Source organism: Ptiloglossa arizonensis, chromosome 1 (assembly GCF_051014685.1).
Source record: "Ptiloglossa arizonensis isolate GNS036 chromosome 1, iyPtiAriz1_principal, whole genome shotgun sequence".
NCBI lineage: Eukaryota > Metazoa > Arthropoda > Insecta > Hymenoptera > Colletidae > Ptiloglossa > Ptiloglossa arizonensis.
Window position 1 is genome coordinate 29,550,139 of NC_135048.1, and position 19,629 is coordinate 29,569,767.

The window sequence follows — 19,629 nt, forward strand, 5'->3', positions numbered from 1 at the left end:
AGGGAAAATAATTTTTTTAAATTGAATTTCATAAATTTCATAAATTTCATAAATTTCATTAATTTCATAAATTTCATTAATTTCATTAATTTCATTAATTTCATAAATTTCGTAAATTTCGTAAATTTCGTAAATTTCGTAAATTTCGTAAATTTCGTAAATTTCGTAAATTTCGTAAATTTCATAAATTTTATAAATTTCCCTCGTTTCTTTCGATTAACTTTATATATTAATTCGTATCGATTGCGTGACTCGAGGGGACGAAAAACGAACGCGCGTATCGATACGATTATATTTAACCCTTTTCACTCGAAGCTTTTCTGTTACCGGAAATTAGCACCTCGATGAAATCCTTCGAATCGTGTAATTAATTTCAAACGGAACATTTTCCTTTCAACATTTCATATACATACATTTACATCTTAGAAGAAAGTAATGATTGAATTTTAATTTCAATTTCAAACCACGATGGTTTTCCGAATTGGAGAAAGTACACCGAATTAAATGGCGATCGAGGATCGCCTCTCGAGTGGAAAGGGTTGAAATAAACTGATAATTTGCGAATCGTAGTAGGACTTCGTATAAAGTATAAAAATGATCGATTCTAAGATTTTGAACGTATAGTAATCGAGCATTTGGAATAAAATTACCTGCTTGCGATATCATTGACTCTTCGTAATGTAAATTGCTGTTTAAAATTGAATCCAAATCAATCTTAAAGGGAATTTAATTTTCGTTGAGCTCAAAATTGAAATTTCGATTCTAATGCTATAATTTTTAATTCCATTACGATTCAACTGTGCTTAAATTTATTTTTCTACCACATTCGTGTTCTGATTATCGTCCATATTTCGTACGTTCGAGTTTCAATTTTTACCGAATCGAAAGTTCTTCGTCACGGAATTGTTCAAATGGTTCCTCGATCACGGTCCACCGTGGATTCGATTATCCTCGTTTACGTTCGTCATCCGTGCGACGATAGCGCGAAGAAAAGATCCGCTCGCAGGTAGATAACAACGCGCCGAGACTTTTCCGCCCCGGTGTAGATCGAACGTGACGTACGAGTAAAATAAAGTCTGCCGTGTATCGTTTATCTCTCGCGTTTTTAGTTCTCCACGTGTCACGAATGTTATTTATCGCGTCCACCTTTCGTTTATCGAGCAGAGCGCGTCCCTCGTCGACGCGACACCACGAACTACCTGCGCGCACGATCCTCCTCGAGCTCGCGTTATCGATACTCGCGGAAACTCCGTCGGACGCGTCCAATTACCACCTTCGAGAGTACGCTACCCGTCCACGGGCCCAGTTTTCATTTTTTTCGAACACGAGATGAAAGAAAAAAAGAATCAACCACGCGCGGACTAACGCTGTCTTCAATTTTTTTCGAGTGCGAGATGAAAAAAAAATTACGAGTTAAAACTGTTTTCGACTTTTCGAGCAGAGGATTAAAAAAAGAACAGAACGCGCGAACTATCGCAGTTTTCGACTTTTCGAGTACAAGATTTAAAAGAAGAAAGAAAAGAAGGCGCTAACTAACGCAAATTTCAATTTTTCCAATACGATACAAAAAAAAAAAGAAAAGGAGATGCTAACTAACACAGTTTTCGACTTTTCGAGTAGAAGATAAAAAAAAAGAAAATAACGCACGAACTAACGCAGTTTTCGACTTTTCGAGTACAAGATTTAAAAGAAGAAAGAAAAGAAGGCGCTAACTAACGCAAATTTCAATTTTTCCAATACGATACAAAAAAAAAAAGAAAAGGAGATGCTAACTAACACAGTTTTCGACTTTTCGAGTAGAAGATAAAAAAAAAGAAAATAACGCACGAACTAACGCAGTTCTCGACTTTTCGAGTATAAGATTAAAAAAGAAACAGAACGCACGAAATAATGCAGTTTTCGACTTTTCGAATAGGAGTTAAAGAAAAGAGAACTATCCACGAATTGACGCAAATTTCGATTTCTTCAATACGATACAAAAAAAAAGTAAAGAACAAACCAACGCAAATTTCGACTTTTCGAGTACAAGATTTAAAAAAAAGAAGGACACACGAGCTAAACATCGAACGCAGGTAAAAATGTGTCTGTCGAACGTCGTCGATCTGACCCTGAGCACAACAGGATGCCGATGTCGCACGCGCTCGCGACTTTCACTGCATTCGAAAATGCATACTAAACGTCCTCGAGATGAATTTACGAGCAAAAACCCTCAATACGTACTCGCTCGATTTTTATTAGGCGCCGCGCTCGCGCGAAATGTTTTCCTTCGACGAGAGAGAAAGAGGAAAAAAAAAAAAGAAGAAACGAAAGCTCCTCCTCGACGCAAAATTTCCATCGCTTGATAATTTTTACATTTACAATCGGCTCGAGCCTACGAAACACGCTCGTCGTATCCACCGACGGATTCGTTCGAGACTCGGTTTCTCTGGATCAACGAGGCGGCCGCCTGCGAGTTTCCGAGAGCGTCGCTCAACTCGCGCGGAACCCACTCATCCGTCTTCTTCGCTTCGCCAATCTTTGCCAAGTAACGTACGATCGCAAGAACGAGGGACGTTCATTCGCGAGGCTACGGCTCGCGCGGTCTGACGTGGATTATTTTCACCACGAACTCCGTCAAAGTTTCTCGTACGAAAATTTCGGTCCGCAGCTTCGTACATATAACGACCGAACACCGTGGATCGATTTCTTTCCCACGTGGACGAGAATTCGAAAGACACGGAAGGTTTCGTAGGATCGACGCGTTAATGAAAATTACAATCGAGTTGAATCTCACGACGGACAACGTATTACGTAATTGTAGATCGGGACACGCGTTCGGGAATAGTTACACGGGAAATTTTATTCCCGTGTCTATCGGTCGAATAAAATTCTGCCCACTGGCGCACCGCCCCCGGGTTCGAATTCATGAATGGGAATACCAATTATTCGGTTAAATGTAAACGTCTGTATACTTCTGTACGAAATATACTATTGGGAGGTATGCTTGTCGATGTTATAAATATGAATCGAATTACGTGGGTATTGGAATACTGAGAATTGAATTTTGTGGGTATTGGAATACCGGGAATTGAATTTTGTGGTTAGCGGAATGCTGGGAATTGAATTTTGTGGGTATTGGATTTCTAAGAATTGAATTTTATGGGCATTCGAAATCTAAGAATTGAATTTTGTGGGTATTGGAATTCTAAGAATTGAATTTTGTGGATATTGTAATGCTAATAATTGAATTTTGTGGGTATTGGAATTCTAAGAATTGAATTTTGTAGGTGTTGGGATGCTAAGAATTGAATTTTGTAGGTGTTGGGATGCTAAGAATTGAATTTTGTGGGTATTGGAATTCTAAGAATTAAATTACGTAGGTATTGGAATACTACAAATCGAATTTTGTAGGTATTGGAATACTACGATTCGAATATTGAAACACTATTGTCTACCTCGAACCAACTATACATTACTTAATCTTTCTACTGGTAAACTCCTCGAGTCCTGATAATCTAACATTCTAAACTTACGAATAAGAGATTAAGAATATTAAAAAAAAAATAATCCAAAAGAAAAATCAGTAAATACGATGAACCCATCGTCGCGTGCGGAAATCCCGTAGCCCCGTTCACCGAGCACGGTAACCGAACGCCCATAGGCGTTTCACGCACGGCCCTCCTGGGAATCGATCTTCGAGTTTCCAAAACAAATATTCCACGTTAATTTAAAAATTTTTTTTTTTGTACTTTTATTTCGCGTCTTTATCGCTCCGAACGTGCCGCGGTGCGCGCAGCGGGTAAACATTCGTTTACCGGGAGGGACGAGACACAAGGAAATAAAGTCGAGCGAGGCTGGCGTTATTCACGGCTGCCACGAGGCTGGTGCAGGTAGGCAGTCCGTCCCGCAAATCGTTAAACCGTTTGGGTTCGCGTCGCGGCCGTGAAATCCCGCGCGCGTTCGTTCGATTCCTCGGGGAAACGACGGTGATCGTTAATTCGACGGTTTCGAGGAACGATTTTGACTGACAGCGTGTACCACAAACAACCACGGCCGCGTTACGAAAATATTCGTGAAAAAGGCGAGCAGCGTCGATCGCGGAGGCCGCGCGTTTACAAAGGCGGCCCCCGGGGGGCTTTTAAGCGAACCGGTCGGGGCGAGCGCGCATGCGCACCACCGGCCACGATACAACCGAGCCGTCCCGACAAACGCGCGCGTGTATATACCTATCCCGAGCTCGTTATCTATAATACCCGTGGCTATCGTTGGATTTTTCACGCTTTCCAGGAATTTATAGCCGTAGCGGCCCACGTTCGCCTAAAATGTCGATCGGTGGTCGGCGTTCGGGCGAACCGTGGCTCGATAAAGCCGTAGATCCGAGTGTGCAAGCGCGTGCACGCGCGCGCGCACGCAAATTCCACGTATAAAATGTGACGCTGCTCGTGACTAATGTTTCGTCAAACGATACAGTTGACGGAAAACCTTGGATGCTCGCTGGCTCGTCGTGTCTCGTGTGTTCACCTGGCGGCGAAACGTGTTTTCTCTAGCTGCCAAGACCTTTCGTTGAAAGAGCGAGCGAGCGAGCGAGCGAACGCGTGTTCGCCTCTTAGCTAGCGATGGGATCAAGCGTATCGCAAATAGCATCGAGAGCTAATGGAACCGTCCTCGAATCGTGTACGAGTACTTCGAAAAATAAAAGCGCCGCTTTTTCGGGGAGAGGGGGCGGGAGGGAAGGAATTTTTTTTTTTGGAAAGCTTCCGGGGGAGAGGAGGGGATGGCGAGGTTCGTATTGGATTGGGATTATTTCGACGACTTAATGTTCGAATGTTAGATTGTTTTGTAGGTATTGGAATACCTCGAGTTGAATTTTGAGTATTGTGAGGGTATTGGAATGGTATGGATCGAATGTTGTGGATGTTCGAATGCTAAGAATTGAATTTTGTAGGTATTGAAGTGCTAAGAATTGAATTTTGTGGGTATTAGAATTCTAAGGATTGAATTTTGTGGGTATTGGAATACTAAGAAGTGAATTTTGTGGGTATTGGATTGCTAAGTATTGAATTTTTTAGGTATTGGAATTCTAAGAATTGAATTTTGTAAGTATTGGAATACTAAGAATTGAATTTTGTGGGTATTGGAATGCTGAAAATTGAATTTTGTAGGTATTCGAATTCTAAGAATTGAATTTTGTGGGTATTGGAATGCTAATAATTGAATTTTATAGGTATTGGAATACTACGAGTTGAATTTTGAATACTTCGTAGGTATTGGAATACTATGAATCGAATTTTCTAGGTATTGGAATACTACGAATCGAATTCTGCAGGTATTGGAATACCATCAGTTGAACTTTGAATACTTCGCAGGTATTGAAATACAACGAATCGAATTTTGTAGGTATTGGAATATTACGAATCGAATTCTGCAGGTATTGGAATACCACCAGTTGAACTTTGAATACTTCGCAGGTATTGAAATACTACGAATCGAATTTTGTAGGTATTGGAATACTACGAATCGAATTTTGTAGGTATTGGAATACTACGAATCGAATTCTGTAGGTATTGGAATACTAGGAATCGAATTCTGTAGGTATTGGAATACCACCAGTTGAACTTTGAATACTTCGCAGGTATTGAAATACTACGAATCGAATTCTGTAGGTATTGGAATACTAGGAATCGAATTCTGTAGGTATCGGGATACCACCAGTCGAACTTTGAATACTTCGTGGACATTGGTGTACTACGAATCGAATTTTGTAGATATTGGAGTACCACCAGTTGAATTTCATATATACGGAATATTACGCATAAGCCTCTAATATTTTACGGGCACTTGAATGCTATGAATAAACTTTGAATATTTTGCAGGTATTGGAATTCCACGAATAAGCTTCTAAGATTTCATAGGCATTCGAAATGCTACGAATAAACTCCCAATACTCTCTAAATTCTCGAATGCTACGAATAAACCACGAATATTTGAATATTTTATTTTCCGATCGGTTAGTCAACGTCCTTGCTGCACAAAGTTCTTGGTATTATAAATATAAAGTAAACATTCACTTACCGCGAGAAACGGGACAAAGAAAATAACCCCTGCAAAGAGGCGAAACTGAAGTGTCGTTTCCAAACCTAACACACGATATTTCTAAACTATCTAAATTATCCTAACGGATAAAGAAAATTCTCACCACCGTGGGAAACCCTAAGAAAAAACACACCCGGATTCCATACATCGTTGCAAAAATGATCAATCAACAATCTCAACAAGATTTGTCGATTGCACTTAATTTTTTAAATCTCTTTAATTTTGTCTCCTGTCTCGTAATTGTTATTGTCTTCATCTTCCGTCACAGTGACGAATCGACCGGAAAACATTATTTTATTTCTATTTTTTTTTTTTCTTACACGAACATCCTTGTTTCTAAAAATTGAAGGTGTTCTATTTAGGGACGCCAGCGTGTCGAGTTGTGCACGCGGAAACGTGGCTTTACGACAAGAGCGTCCGGTGTCTTCCGGAAAGAGTGGCTACGGGTTTACGGGAGACCAGTCTCGAACACGTTCACGGCGTCCATGGTCGATGAAACGCGAAAGAAAGAAATCCGTCTGCTCGATTCGTGAGGTTCGTTTCGTCGTGGCACGGTCGCTCCTTCCCCAGGTGTGTAACACTCGAACCTAGCTAACGGGACTAACGTATAACATTATACGGCGTGGTAACGCGCGAGCGTAAGAAACGAAAGATCGAAGAAAACCCTAGAATCGACGCGATGAAAAAGAGTCGTCCCGGCGTCGAGTATCACCGACGACGATAAATGCCATTGGTCGGCCCGTGAAACGCTCTGGACCACGAATCGATATCGATTTTCACGGATCTCGACTCAACAGGGTCGACTCGAGCAACGCGGATACGGGATAAACAAACAAAACCACGCGATTAACGCGAAGAAAGAAACATCGATTTTTTTCAATCGTATTTTCGTAACTATAACGAAACAAGGGGTTAGGAAAGCTTTTGGAGTATCTTGTAACGTACAGAGAATTTTGTCGATACTTTCTACGTGTAGGTATACTCGTAATAAGATCCAAAAGAGGGAAGAAATATTCCATAAGCGTAGACCTGCAAATATTTGATTAAAAAGTTGTGAGAATAGGAGAAAGAATAATTTTTTTAATTATATTGATACTAATTACCGATATTTAGAAACACCGATCCTTTAGGGACAGGATCTTTCAAAAGACAGTTGATTTTTGGTTTATAGATTTAAGTATCTGGTGAACTTTCTTACAGATAAGATCGAATTTTGTGGAAAATTAAATCGTCAATAGAGATTCTAAAAGAGCCATAGTGTCCAATTATATATCTATGTATATAATATGTCCATATCGTGGATAAATTACAGTATCTACGAAGAATTATGATTAACGTTTGAAAAATCGTACTTGTACAAATTTCAACCCCCTATAAGAATCTTTCCAAACGTCCCCTTTCGGTAGTGGTACTCGATAAGTGCGTATCGTGGGTTCTGGATTGGCGGTAGAAACGGAAGGTTTCCTCGCAGGCGTCTCAACAATTGAGAAAAACTATAAATAGCCGGTTATTGCACTGGACACTTCAATTGTAGGGAAGCGTTGTCCCGAAACGAAGAGGAACGATCCCGGGCCCGGTCAACGAAAGTTTCGTCCCGCTAATAAATATCGCGGGTCACCGATGTCTCGCGCGACGTTCAAGGCGTTAATAGTTTACGTATCCCCTCTGTTCGTTTTTCGCTTATTCGAAGCAGAATATAGAATAGACGGGGAACGTTCACGGGGCGAGGCGACGCTTCCTAGAAGGATTTCAAAGAGTCAGTTTGTCCGCGGCACGAATCACGTTTCAATTACGCAAATTAGATTCTAATAAGTCCCGGTTCTGGATAAGATCCAAAAGCTCCGAGAGACGGCCAGAGGTAATTGGACGAACGGGCGAGAAGAGGAATAAGAGAGAGAGAAGAGACACGGCAGTCATTACCGCATAATACAACACAACCGCGCGCGCTCGCGGTTGGCTGCACTTCTTTTACAACGAGGCATCGCGAGCGAGAAACTCTCTCGCGGCCGCCTCAGGCCCGTATTACTCATTAGACGCAATAAACACGCAACTGCTACCCGGACGAGACTTTCGGGCCCCTGCATCGATTTTCGTGTAGTCGCGGTGAACTGTCAAAATCCGAAAGAAAAAATATCGAGATCTTTCAAAACGGGCTGGGTAGCGATATTTAACTCGAACGCGTTCGTTACTGCGTAAATTTGCCACGTGTAATATGGTCCTCGACATTTTTTCAAAACGAAGTTTCGAAAGTTACTCCAAACCGGGGTTAGTAGCGATATTGGACGCGTTTGATGTTATTAGCTTGTACGTGTTCAATACTGCGCTAGTTTTCTACTTGTGAAATACTCCTCGACATTTTTTCATAATAGAATTTCGAAAGTTACTCCAAACCGGGGTTAGTAGTGATATTGAATGCGTTTGATGTTATTATCTTGTACGTGTTCACTACAGCGCCAGTTTTCTACTTGTGAAATACTCCTCGACAATTTTTCAAAATATAATTTCGAGAGTTACTCCAAACCGGGGTTAGTAGTGATATTGAATGCGTTTGATGTTATTATCTTGTACGTGTTCACTACTGCGCCAGTTTTCTACTTGTGAAATACTCCTCGACATTTTTTCAAAATATAATTTCGAGAGTTACTCCAAACCGGGGTTAGTAGTGATATTGAATGAGTTTGATGTTATTATCTTGTACGTGTTCACTACTGCGCCAGTTTTCTACTTGTGAAATACTCCGACATTTTTTCAAAATATAATTTCAAAAGTTACTCCAAACCGGGGTTAGTAGTGATATTAAACGCATTTTATGTTATTATCTTGAACACGTTCGTTACTACGCCAGTTTTCTACGTGTAGGGTTCTCCTCGACATTTCTTTAAAATATAATTTTGAAAGTGACTCCAAACCGGGGTTAGTAGCTTATTGAACACATTTTATATTATCATTATCTTGAACGTGTTCACTACTGCGTCAATTTTCTACGTGTAGGGTTCTCCTCGATATTTTTCCAAAATATAATTTCGAAAGTTACTTCAAACCGGGGTTAGTAGCTTATTGAACACATTTTATATTATCATTATCTTGAACGTGTTCACTACTGCGTCAATTTTCTACGTGTAGGATTCTTCTCTATATTTCTTTAAAATATAATTTTGAAAGTGACTCCAAACCGGGATTAGTAGCTCAGTAAAAAATTGTATGTTATCATTATCTTGAACGAGTTCGTTACTTCAATTTTCTACGCGTAGAGTTCTCCTCGACATTATTTTAAAACATAATTTCAAAAGCAACTCTAAACCAGGATGGGTAGCGATATTTATCTTGAACGCGTTCACTACTCAGCTAACTTTCTACCTACGAAATTCTCCAGGACATTTTTCAAAATATAACTTCCAAAACTGTAATTACAATAATACATATATACCTATATTATTTACCGAATGGAAATATTCGACAGTTCGACGACGTACCGGTCACTTTACAGCGTTCCTAATAACAGTAACGTCGCTTAGAAGTATACACGTGATTAGAATTCATCCACAAGCGTTGAAAATTTATCGTAAAACCACCGTGACTGCTAATGTATCAACGACTGCTACAATGATTACGGGAGAAGAAATATTCCATAAGATTGTCTTCGTGTTCGTGCGAAGAAGTAACGCGATGGATACAAGTAAAGGATTTCGAAGAGTGGAATCATTTTCGTGTGTAAATAATTTCTCGTCCCACGTGGGCGAGAAAATGCAAAGAAATATTATTTCCACGAGACTTTTAAACCGTTCGAGACGGAAAGGGTTACACCGGTCTCTGTTGTCTGTTGAGTCTACCGAGAATGCCATGCTTTTGCCCCCACCGAACTTCTCCTTCCTTCGCGGGATGATAATTCAACGCGCGGTGGTAGCCGGCAAAACGATCGAACAATATTTACGTTGGATCACACCGCGAGCGGATAGCCATAAACTAATCGCGACCGCGAGAACATGTAACTCGATAAACTCGTCGGTATATACGCGCACGGACAAACAATCATTAGACACCGGGCGCTCCTTTCTTTTCGTTTACCTTTTCGCGCAACTTCCTGCATTGCATATGGACGACGAACCAAACAGGGGGGGAGAGGTAGGGGGCTCCGATGCAAAAAGTGCATTTCACGGGGAAAACACTGACCACGTAACCGTGCGTCGACGATTTCGTGGAACACGAGCCACGGTGATTCGAACGAAAATCGAACAGAAATCGCCTTGCGCAAATTATTTCCCCCCGTGGGGGGGCAGCCGTCAATTCGAATCGACCGAAAGTTAAAATTATACTTGTATTATTTCAATTGTTCTTTTCTTTTTATTTTAGAAGTTTCTCGAAGCCCTAAATAAATGAAAAATAATTCGAATGCACCGATCCAAAGTTAAAATTATACCTATAGAATTCCAATTTTTTTTTCATTGTAGAAGTTTCTCAAAGCATAAATAAATAAAAAATAATTCGAATGTACCGATCGAAATTTAAAATTAGACCTATAGAATTCTAAATTTTTTTTTTTGTTCGTTTTTAAAGTTTCTCAAAGCTCAAAATAAATAAAAAATAATTCGAATGTACCGATCGAAAGTTAAAATTAGACCTATAGAATTCCAATTGTTTTTTTTTCCATTTTAGAAGTTTCTCAAAGCCAAAAATAAGTAAAAACTACTTATCTACACCATATGTAAAAGAAATCAAAAATTTTGAAAATTACCATCCACGGTAATTAAATTTCAAAAAAGGACTCACGTACAACACCGAATCGTCAAATCGAAAGTTTCGATTATTTAGTACGATTCACCACCGGAAACCAGGCTGGTTGGATCGCTCGCTAGCTCGCTAAATCCTCTCATTACAAAGCTTGAAATTTATTTACGAAATCCTTTTTGTAATTAATTTTCCGTTCCTTGCTCGTTTGCAACGAGCCGCACTTATTGTACCGTGCGATTATCGCGATAAGCGTAATATGATTATCGGAAGTTTACACAATGGCGGCCCTTCAGTGCTCCTCGAACCACGTTGGAGAATCGACGGATATCCCGTTACGATTTTTACGTAACTTTTGCCCGAGCGCTACGTAAAGCGAAGAGCACGGCGAGCAATTAAATTCCAATTAATGAAAGCCACGTTCGGTGCGGCAAGCTCGGGGGTACATTATCGTCGAATTGCTCGTAAACGACACCGTAACGTATCGACGAGTTTTACGACTTTCGCGATAGCATCTCGCCGCGGTTAATGTCCATTCGAGTTTCACGTTGAAATGTTGAACCTTGCACGGGAAAATGCAACGAGACGTAAACGCGACCGATTTCCCTGGAAGGAATTATCTGTACCCTAAATAATCGCACGATAATGTGCCCCATCGAGTTTCCCGTGTTCTCCACCCGGATACATCGACTGGAACGAAAGACACGATAAAAGCATTCGCCTTTTCTCTCTGAAATTTCATCCCTATCGACGCGATCGCTCGTTTCCCGAATAAAGATGAATACGAATCGATTAACAGTGTATTCCGACGCGAGCGTATGTTTCGAGTACTTTTTATATTCGTAACGTTTCGACCTCGTTTTTCTTTCGGGTCCTCTTCAGTAACAATTAGAAGGAACATAACTTCATTCTACAACAAAAAGAAAAAGGGAGGGGAAAGATATGTAATTACGCAGACAAGAAGAAAAGAGAGAGATATATATACATATATATATATATTTTGCAGAAAATGAATGAGTAAAAAGATACTACGTATAAAAATGTATATATTAGATTGTTCGGAAAATAATTTCGTTCTCCAAAATGGAGAATATGTAATTTAATGAAATGTTTGTACGCTCTAAAAGAATCGTGTTTCGTTCTCATTAAAAAAAAAAAAAAAAAAAACGAAGTGACTTTCCGAACAACCCGATATATATATATGTAGATATTTTACCTTGGGTTTATTTGTTAAGTATGTATCGAAATACTCGGTTTTAAGCGTTCCGCATTAATGTTTCTACATTATGGTCAAGAACAAACAGGAATTCTTCCCAGGTATCCATCCAATGACATACGCTCTATTCTCTCTATCCTTTGGCGATACTTTTTCCTTTTTTTTTCTTTTATACGTTTTTAATCAGATTATTTGTCGATCGTTAATCAAACATCCTGGTGTTTTTCCTGTAGGCAAGAAGAAATTTCAAGCAAAAGTACTTGATATATTCTATTCTATTCTATATGTGTATGTATATACTTCAGTTCTTAAGATACTTTCATTTTTGCGATGTACAATGAACAATATTGGCCGCTGGTAAACGAATTTTTTTATTTCCTTTCGAACTTGGGCACACTGAGTAGGTTCTACTTAGAACCTCACCCAATATTTAATCTTAAATTCTATTCTCTCTTTTTTACTCATTTATTTTTCACTACATATTTCTCTCTCTCTCTCTTTTCTTCTTGTCTACGTAATTGCACATGTTTCTCCTCCCTTTTATAGTTTCCCTCCAGAACGAAGTTACGTTCCTTCTAATTCGCACCGAAGTGGGCCCAAACAAAACGAGGTCGAAACGGTTAAAATATACACATATTTAAACATATCCTCGTGTCGGGCCACGTCATTCCTTAATAAGTCCTTCCGGCCTACTCTAAAAACGTTCGAGTTTGAGAAAAAATCAATTTTCTCTCATTAGCATACGCAGCAACTATGTGTGTTCGCACCAGAACCGGGACTACTCCACGTACACGTTTCTCTAATCGAATAATTCGAACACTTCGGTGATTCAAGTATACGTGAAATAGAATTCAACGTAAAACTAATTAAATACTCAAAAATTCTCAGATATCCTCTACACTGATCAAATATTCTTATACTCGAATAATTCGAATACTTTGGTGACTCAAGTATCCGTGAAATATAATTCGACACAAGACTAATTAAATACTCAAAAATTCTCAAATATCCTCTACACCGATCAAATATCCATATATTCGAATAATTCGAATACTTTGGTGACTCAAGTATCCGTGAAATATAATTCGACACAAGACTAATTAAATACTCAAAAATTCTGAAATATCCATATACTCGAATAATTCGAACACTTTCGTGATTCAAGTATCCATGAAATACAATTCAACGTAAAACTAATTAAATACACAAAAATTCTCAGATATTCCCTACACCGAACATTCATATATTCGAAAAAATCGAGTTCTTCGTTTTCCTTTGTTTCATTCCCCGCCCGATTAATTTTATTGAAACGCTTACAAACGACTATAGAACAAATTGTTTAACGACTATAGAAAATTTTCCAATCGATCGTACGAAAATTCGACCGCAAGAAAAGCGCCGTGTTACGTGGCGTTAAAATCGACGTTTCGGCGTAAAAATTGTAGGCGCGAACGGTCGAGAAAGAGGATTCTCACGAAACGGTGAAACGCGGTTCTCGGTAGTACCGAAAAGGCTCGACCCGCCCCGTGTTCGTTCTCACGATTTTTAGCGGCAGGTAGGACCTGGGCCACAGGATTCGCAGGTGAAACCGAAATGGACGTCCCGAACGGTCCGGCGGCTAAGCTCAGGTAAGCCCCGCCGAAACAGAGAAGAGAAACGCGCGCGCGGGGAGAGAGACGGAGGGAGCTTCTCAAGTTTTTTCCGTCTTCTCTGTGAACCGTTCTTCCGTTCGCAAATAAACAGAAGGGGGGAAGGGAAAAAAAAGAAAGAAAGAAGAAAAAAAAGAAGAAGAGGAGCGAGACAGAAATACTTGGAAACGCGGAGAACAATAGAGCGCGCGGCTACGAACGGAAACCCTCCTTCAATCGGCTTTTATAAACGAACGTTGAAAGCGAACGGAGACGATGAATATTCGCGGAACGACGACGGTGACTGAATGAACGCTCCTCCCCTTCCCCCACTCCGCACCCTCGGTACCCTCTTTCCAGCTACGTGTACCGCGCACACCCCGTTATCGGCCGAAGCATCGATTATCGCCGATATATCTGGACGTGACATCGATCGCGCAAAATCGTAATCGCGAGCATCGAGTGGCAAACAAACGGATGAAAGTGTAACGACGGAAACGTGGCCGATTCGATCCGTGGAAAACACGTGGAATCGAGTTCGTGTTAAGTACCGCGCGTCCTGAATCTTCTTTTCCACGTAACCCTTAACCTATTAAGTATCGGCCGGCACACGAGTCGGTGGAACACTTTTTCGTCGGTACAAACGAACGTTTGAATCGAAACCATTCTTACGCTACGAAATACAAGGGGTAGCGTTATTTGTTCGTAAATGTTTTTTTGATAAAATTAATAAATGAAATTGCCCTAGGAGTAAATTGATCGAGAGAACTAATTCTATTGGGTTGTTCGGAAAGTTGTTTCGTTTTCCAAAATGGAGAATGTGTAATTTAATGAAATGTTTATACACACTGAAGAAATCGTGTTTCATTTTCACCGGAAAACAACGAAATTACTTTCCGGACAACCTAATAGCTTGCGATATTGATGGCTTTTCGTTTTAAAAACTTTTCCGTAAGATTCTTTTTCTTTATGTATAATAGTTCTTTTACGATGTTGTAATTTGTTGGTTGGAAAAAATGTTTACAGATCCTTCGAGTTCGTGTTTTAAGGTCGATGAATAAATTTATCGTTCGAAGAACAACGTTTGATGGTCAATGGATCGAGTAGGCGCGCTCTTACGAATAATTGTAATTTTTGTTTCTTTGCTTGTTTAATTTAACAGTCTAGATCTACGGTCTATGGTACCTCGGGCCGAGAATTGATCAGTTTTGTTTGTTCTATGAAGGAATAATTGGATCAGAATGAAAATTAGTAGACGTATACCTTGTGTAATGTACTTTAATGAGATAAATATTATTTTGTTTGAAACAATTTTTGGTTGTTTTTCATCATTCGAAACGTGACAAGAAAGAAAAATCTGCCCCGATGGTGTGCATGATTTCAGGTAACCCTTAATCTGACGGACAAAAATTAAGAAGATTATTAATCTACATTAATTTATCCATCGAGTGAACCACCGCGTGGCCCAAAATCAGAGAAAAGAAATTATGAAAACCGGTGCACTGATATTCGACGCTTCCGCCTTTTCTCTTTGTCTCGAGAGAATAAAAAAAAAAAAAACAAACAAACAAATGCTCAACATTTAATATTTTGGATCGATGGTGGTTCACTCCGTGGATAAATACTTGTTCGGTGTAATACAATCGAGTCGATCGGTCGAGTAACTTTTTAGATATCGTGCACACCATGCCGATAGTTTCGACGTACGGTGTTAGAGAATACAATTCGGTTTCAAAATCCAAATAACGATGTCAGTTTTTCAAATTTTCCTACGATCCATCCAGAACAGGATGCTCTCGAGATTCGTGTCTTTAAATAAAAAGTTTTCGAAGAAAGGATCGATTTCTGAATCCGAAATTACCGAACCGCACCTTCGAAGGTTAAATTTGAATTTATAAAAACGTAAAAATTTAAATACGGTACACGAGCGATCTAGGACCGCATCGGTGTTCCACCGATTTCGAACGTTGATTTCTCGCGCAGGACGGAGCGTTGATGCCCTAAAACAGCCCCCCCCCCCCCCCAACCCCTTCCCACACGCCTCGCGTTGAGCAAAGTTCCGAGTCGACGGACGCGTAACGCTCGGCGTTGAAATCTGTGATGTAAAGTAATCAATCCCGAGCAGACGTGGCCGGTAGAAGAGTCCCGACCGGGTCAAAGACAGGTGGGTGGAAGGAGGTGAACGAGGCGACAAAGCACACGGGGGAGCGTTTCCCACGACAGGTGACACGTGGGAATCCTAGTCACGGCGCAGGTGGATCAGGTTAGACGAGCGGAGATGGAAGACGAACGGGGAAAGGGAGGAGACGGGCGGCGGTGTCGGGTAGGCGTCCGAAGATCGACGAGGAGAGGCAACGCGCGAGAAAGACGAGAACAAGGAACGGCGGGGACAAACGATACTCTGGCGAGCGACTAGCGGTCGAAGGGTGGGAGGGAGGGGTGAGAAGAGAAGAGTAGGGGAGGAGACACGGCCGAGAAATGGAAGAGGAACGGAGAAACGACGACGAGTGAGCCGAGCCGGCGATAAAGACGGTGACGGCCTTGAGGTATGTGGGACCCCACACACGCACACAGAGACGATGAAAACGTTCAGCGTCGTAAGAAGCATCGTGGATTCCCCCCGATGAACGGTTGAATCCGGATCGCTTTTAAAGTCGTTAGATGGAAGCGAGAAGAAAGGAGTTAACCATGAACCGAATGTAGGAAACCGCACACCTGTTTTGAAACTCTGAAACGTCACTTCGCGTCCCTCTCCCCCTCCCCCCCTTCGTCTGCTTTCCTATACGCGTTCGAATAATTCGGTGAACGTAAAGCCGCGCTCGACGGTGAGAATTGAACACGGTGACACACGATGATGGGTCGTCTCACCGATTTGCCGCGAATTTTTCAGTTCTATGCGATGTCGTCATTGACAGATACGGGACTACCGTAACCGTGACGATAAATCGCCGGGTAACCCGGGCTGAGGTGGTAATAATCGCACGGATTACGGATTCGATTCGTATTTACGGACGCACGGAAATACGAAAGACACAAACAACGCGCTAGCTAAACGTATACGGAATATACGTCGCGCGAAACGAAACGCTTAATGTTGTTCCATCGTTTTTAGAGAATACATTCTGTGTACAATATTTCCACGTGTTTCCCATATTTGTAAACGCTGTAAATAGAAATCCCACCCGTCTAGTGATCGCGTATCGGTGAATCGTAGTGCGACGTGTGTATGTAGGGAACAAGCCACGGATCGAGACGCACGATTCACCTCGACACCGTACCCCTATACACTACGAGTAATAACATTCGGGCGAGCCGTGTACGCTCGGTCTAATTGTCAGACTTATCCGGAATAATTGATTACCGGTAATGGAGGAACGGCGTGTAAATCGTATCGGTCGAAACGGGAGGATCGAAAGAAAGCAAAAGCTACCGGCAAGAGAAGAAACTCACTTGAGGAAGTAGATCTGTCCCTCGGGGGTGCGCGCCTGTTCCCATCCATGCGGCAGGGGACCCAGGTCGTCGACCGTACTGATGACGTCGTAGCTGCGTTGCTTCTGGTGATGGTGGTGACGCGCGTGCGGCTGGGGCGCGTGCTGAGGCGCCTGCTGAGCCGACGCGTACGTCTGCTGAAGCGAGGCCGGGCTGCTGTGGGCGCGAGGATGAGCGACGGTGAGGCCAGCCGCGGCCGCGGCCGCGACTGCAGCCGCAGCCGCACCTGCGGCGTTCGTTCCGCTACCACCGCTGTTTCCACTTCCACCGGTGGCCGAGGCTGCCCCAGTAGCCTGTGTACCGGTCGCGTTTCCACCGGGTGCAGCGGCACCGGCGGCGACTGCCGTTGTCCCGAACGCCGAATCCGCCGAATTCTCCCGGGAATGCGAGATCGAGGGACTCTTGCTACCCGTCGACGGTGGATTGAAGAAGGAATCTGGTAGATTGCGCATGCGCAGTGGCACTTGCAGCGGACGCTTCGAGTCTGGCTTCAGGACGCTGTCGAAGAGCGCCTGTAGATCCGATTCCGAGTTTTGATCGATCCTCACCACGAGATTGCTCTTCGACAACTGGTCCACGTCCTGGTTCAGCGCCATTTTGGATCACGCAGTTCGATCTAACGCGCTTCGTGTGTGCCTGTCTTTCCCTCCTCGTGTCCTGTTGTACCACTGGGCTTACCTTTCGTTCTTCTTTATTTCCGTCTTTCCCTTTCGCTCCCACCTTTCTGTCTTCTGTCTATCTATCTATCTATCTATCTATCTCGTACCCGTTCCTGTCGTTCTCTTTCGCTGCGAGCCTGTTCTTGCCTGACCGTTCCCTCTTTCTTTCTACCTTTTACGTTCTCCTCGCGTTTCCTCGAGTTGTCTTCTTTTACGGTACACCTATGCGCACGTCGTGTACACGGCGAACGACCAGTCATGAGCAGTCGTACACACACCGTCTCGCTCTCCTCCGTCACTCCTCGGTCTCTCGACAACGCGATAGCTTCTTCTCTGTTCCACCTGTGCGTTTCGCGCGAGACAACAAAACAAGCAGGACAATGCCGCCGCCGCTGCCGCCGTCGTTGCGATCTACCACGGGCTCCCCTTTGTACCGGTGCCCACGACAATACCCTCGAGTCCCTCGACGAGCAACGTCTCCTCCGCCGTTTACCGCGATATCGCGCACCAGGAGAAATCGACTCGTTTTGCTAGCCGGCCGTCTAGCAAACGAGTGCTAGCGTTCACCGTGCGTGGACACGCGATTACGTACAGGGCCTAGAAACTCCCGTGTGTTCAACCGATGCTCGAACTCTCGCGCCATCTGGTGGGCCTGGCTGCTATTAAACCAGAGTGGCGGTATATACGAAAACTCGGTTAATATTTCCCTTACCGATTTTCGTGTTTACCTTCGACAACATGATCTAGTCGAAATAAACATACGAAAGGTGAAATTTTTCTGAAACGAATACGACAATGGTAACAATAAGTTCTAACGCACGTTGACTATGATTCTTACAAGGTATAAGGAGTGTATGTATATTCTTTCCTACTTTGTGCTATGCGATCATATCGTTATCTTTTTACTTTCTTCACTCTAGCACCGGTAAGCTCGAAAACCTGTTTATAAAATTCTAACTAAAATTGTTCCGAGTACGAAATTCATGACAATGAGTACGGGAGCATTAATTTTCATTAATTTTTCTTATTATTTGTCCGAGAACTTTTAAATATATTTACTATAAATATATTTCGCAGAATAAACTTTAACCATTAAGGAAAAAATAACAACAGTACGAGCAAATAAAAATTGCAATTAAAACTAATTAACTATGATACGAAATTTTTGATTCGAACGATCAAAATTGTTACAGTTTAAGTACGTACACTTTCGCTATCAGCTGCTTTTTGAAATGGCCATACTCTCAGAGCTCCACGATTAATCCTTGTTATTCTTCGTTCATCTTCATTTGCAATCCACCAACTTTCGATGGAAGTGGAAAAGTCTGTTTTGGAACATTTCGATACTATTTCTTGATGCTGTGATACAGAATTTCTTAATATTTGATCGCGAATAGTATCACTGTTGCTTCTATTACATTGACAGCACCAAAAATACAAAATAATATATATTCTATTATATATATCACTTCGAAATCGGCAGTTTATAAACGATGTATTTTCAGCTGTGTAGTATTTGAACGGTTCTGTAATTTCATACTTAAAGTACAGTTTACAAAATCAAGAAGCTGCGGTGCACACACACACAATTGTATCTTGGTTGGTCGACAATCATCTGGATCTTTTTTGAGAATATAATTTCTTTTGCGTTGGACGCGTCTGCCAGTCGACTTTTCACGGTTCTGTTTACTCGAAATTGCGCGATCGCTCGAATCGAAATAGAAATTCGCTTCTATTTTCTATGTCTATTTCTGCTTGCCTCGTTTATCACGCACGAAAATTCGAGCAATGATGATGATTCACGCACACATCAATCCGCCCAGATTCTGGAGCCCGAGTT

General features: G+C 41.8%; 1 protein-coding gene across 4 annotated transcripts in view; it reads right to left on the bottom strand.

Moving 5' to 3' along the window:
* Yki (Transcriptional coactivator yki) overlaps positions 1-19,454 on the bottom strand; it is a 37,262-nt gene extending 17,808 nt beyond the window's left edge. For 2 of the 4 annotated variants that reach the window (XM_076322824.1, XM_076322815.1), the window contains exons 1-2: positions 18,996-19,454; positions 17,092-18,567 (exon numbers count right to left, since the gene is read on the bottom strand). In XM_076322824.1, the coding sequence (XP_076178939.1) occupies positions 17,092-17,726 (635 nt within the window). In that variant the 5' untranslated portion in view covers positions 17,727-18,567; positions 18,996-19,454. The remainder of the gene's footprint in view (positions 1-17,091; positions 18,568-18,995) is intronic. The other 2 variants (XM_076322808.1, XM_076322797.1) reach the window with 2 other exon arrangements.
* Positions 19,455-19,629: the final 175 nt, after the last annotated feature.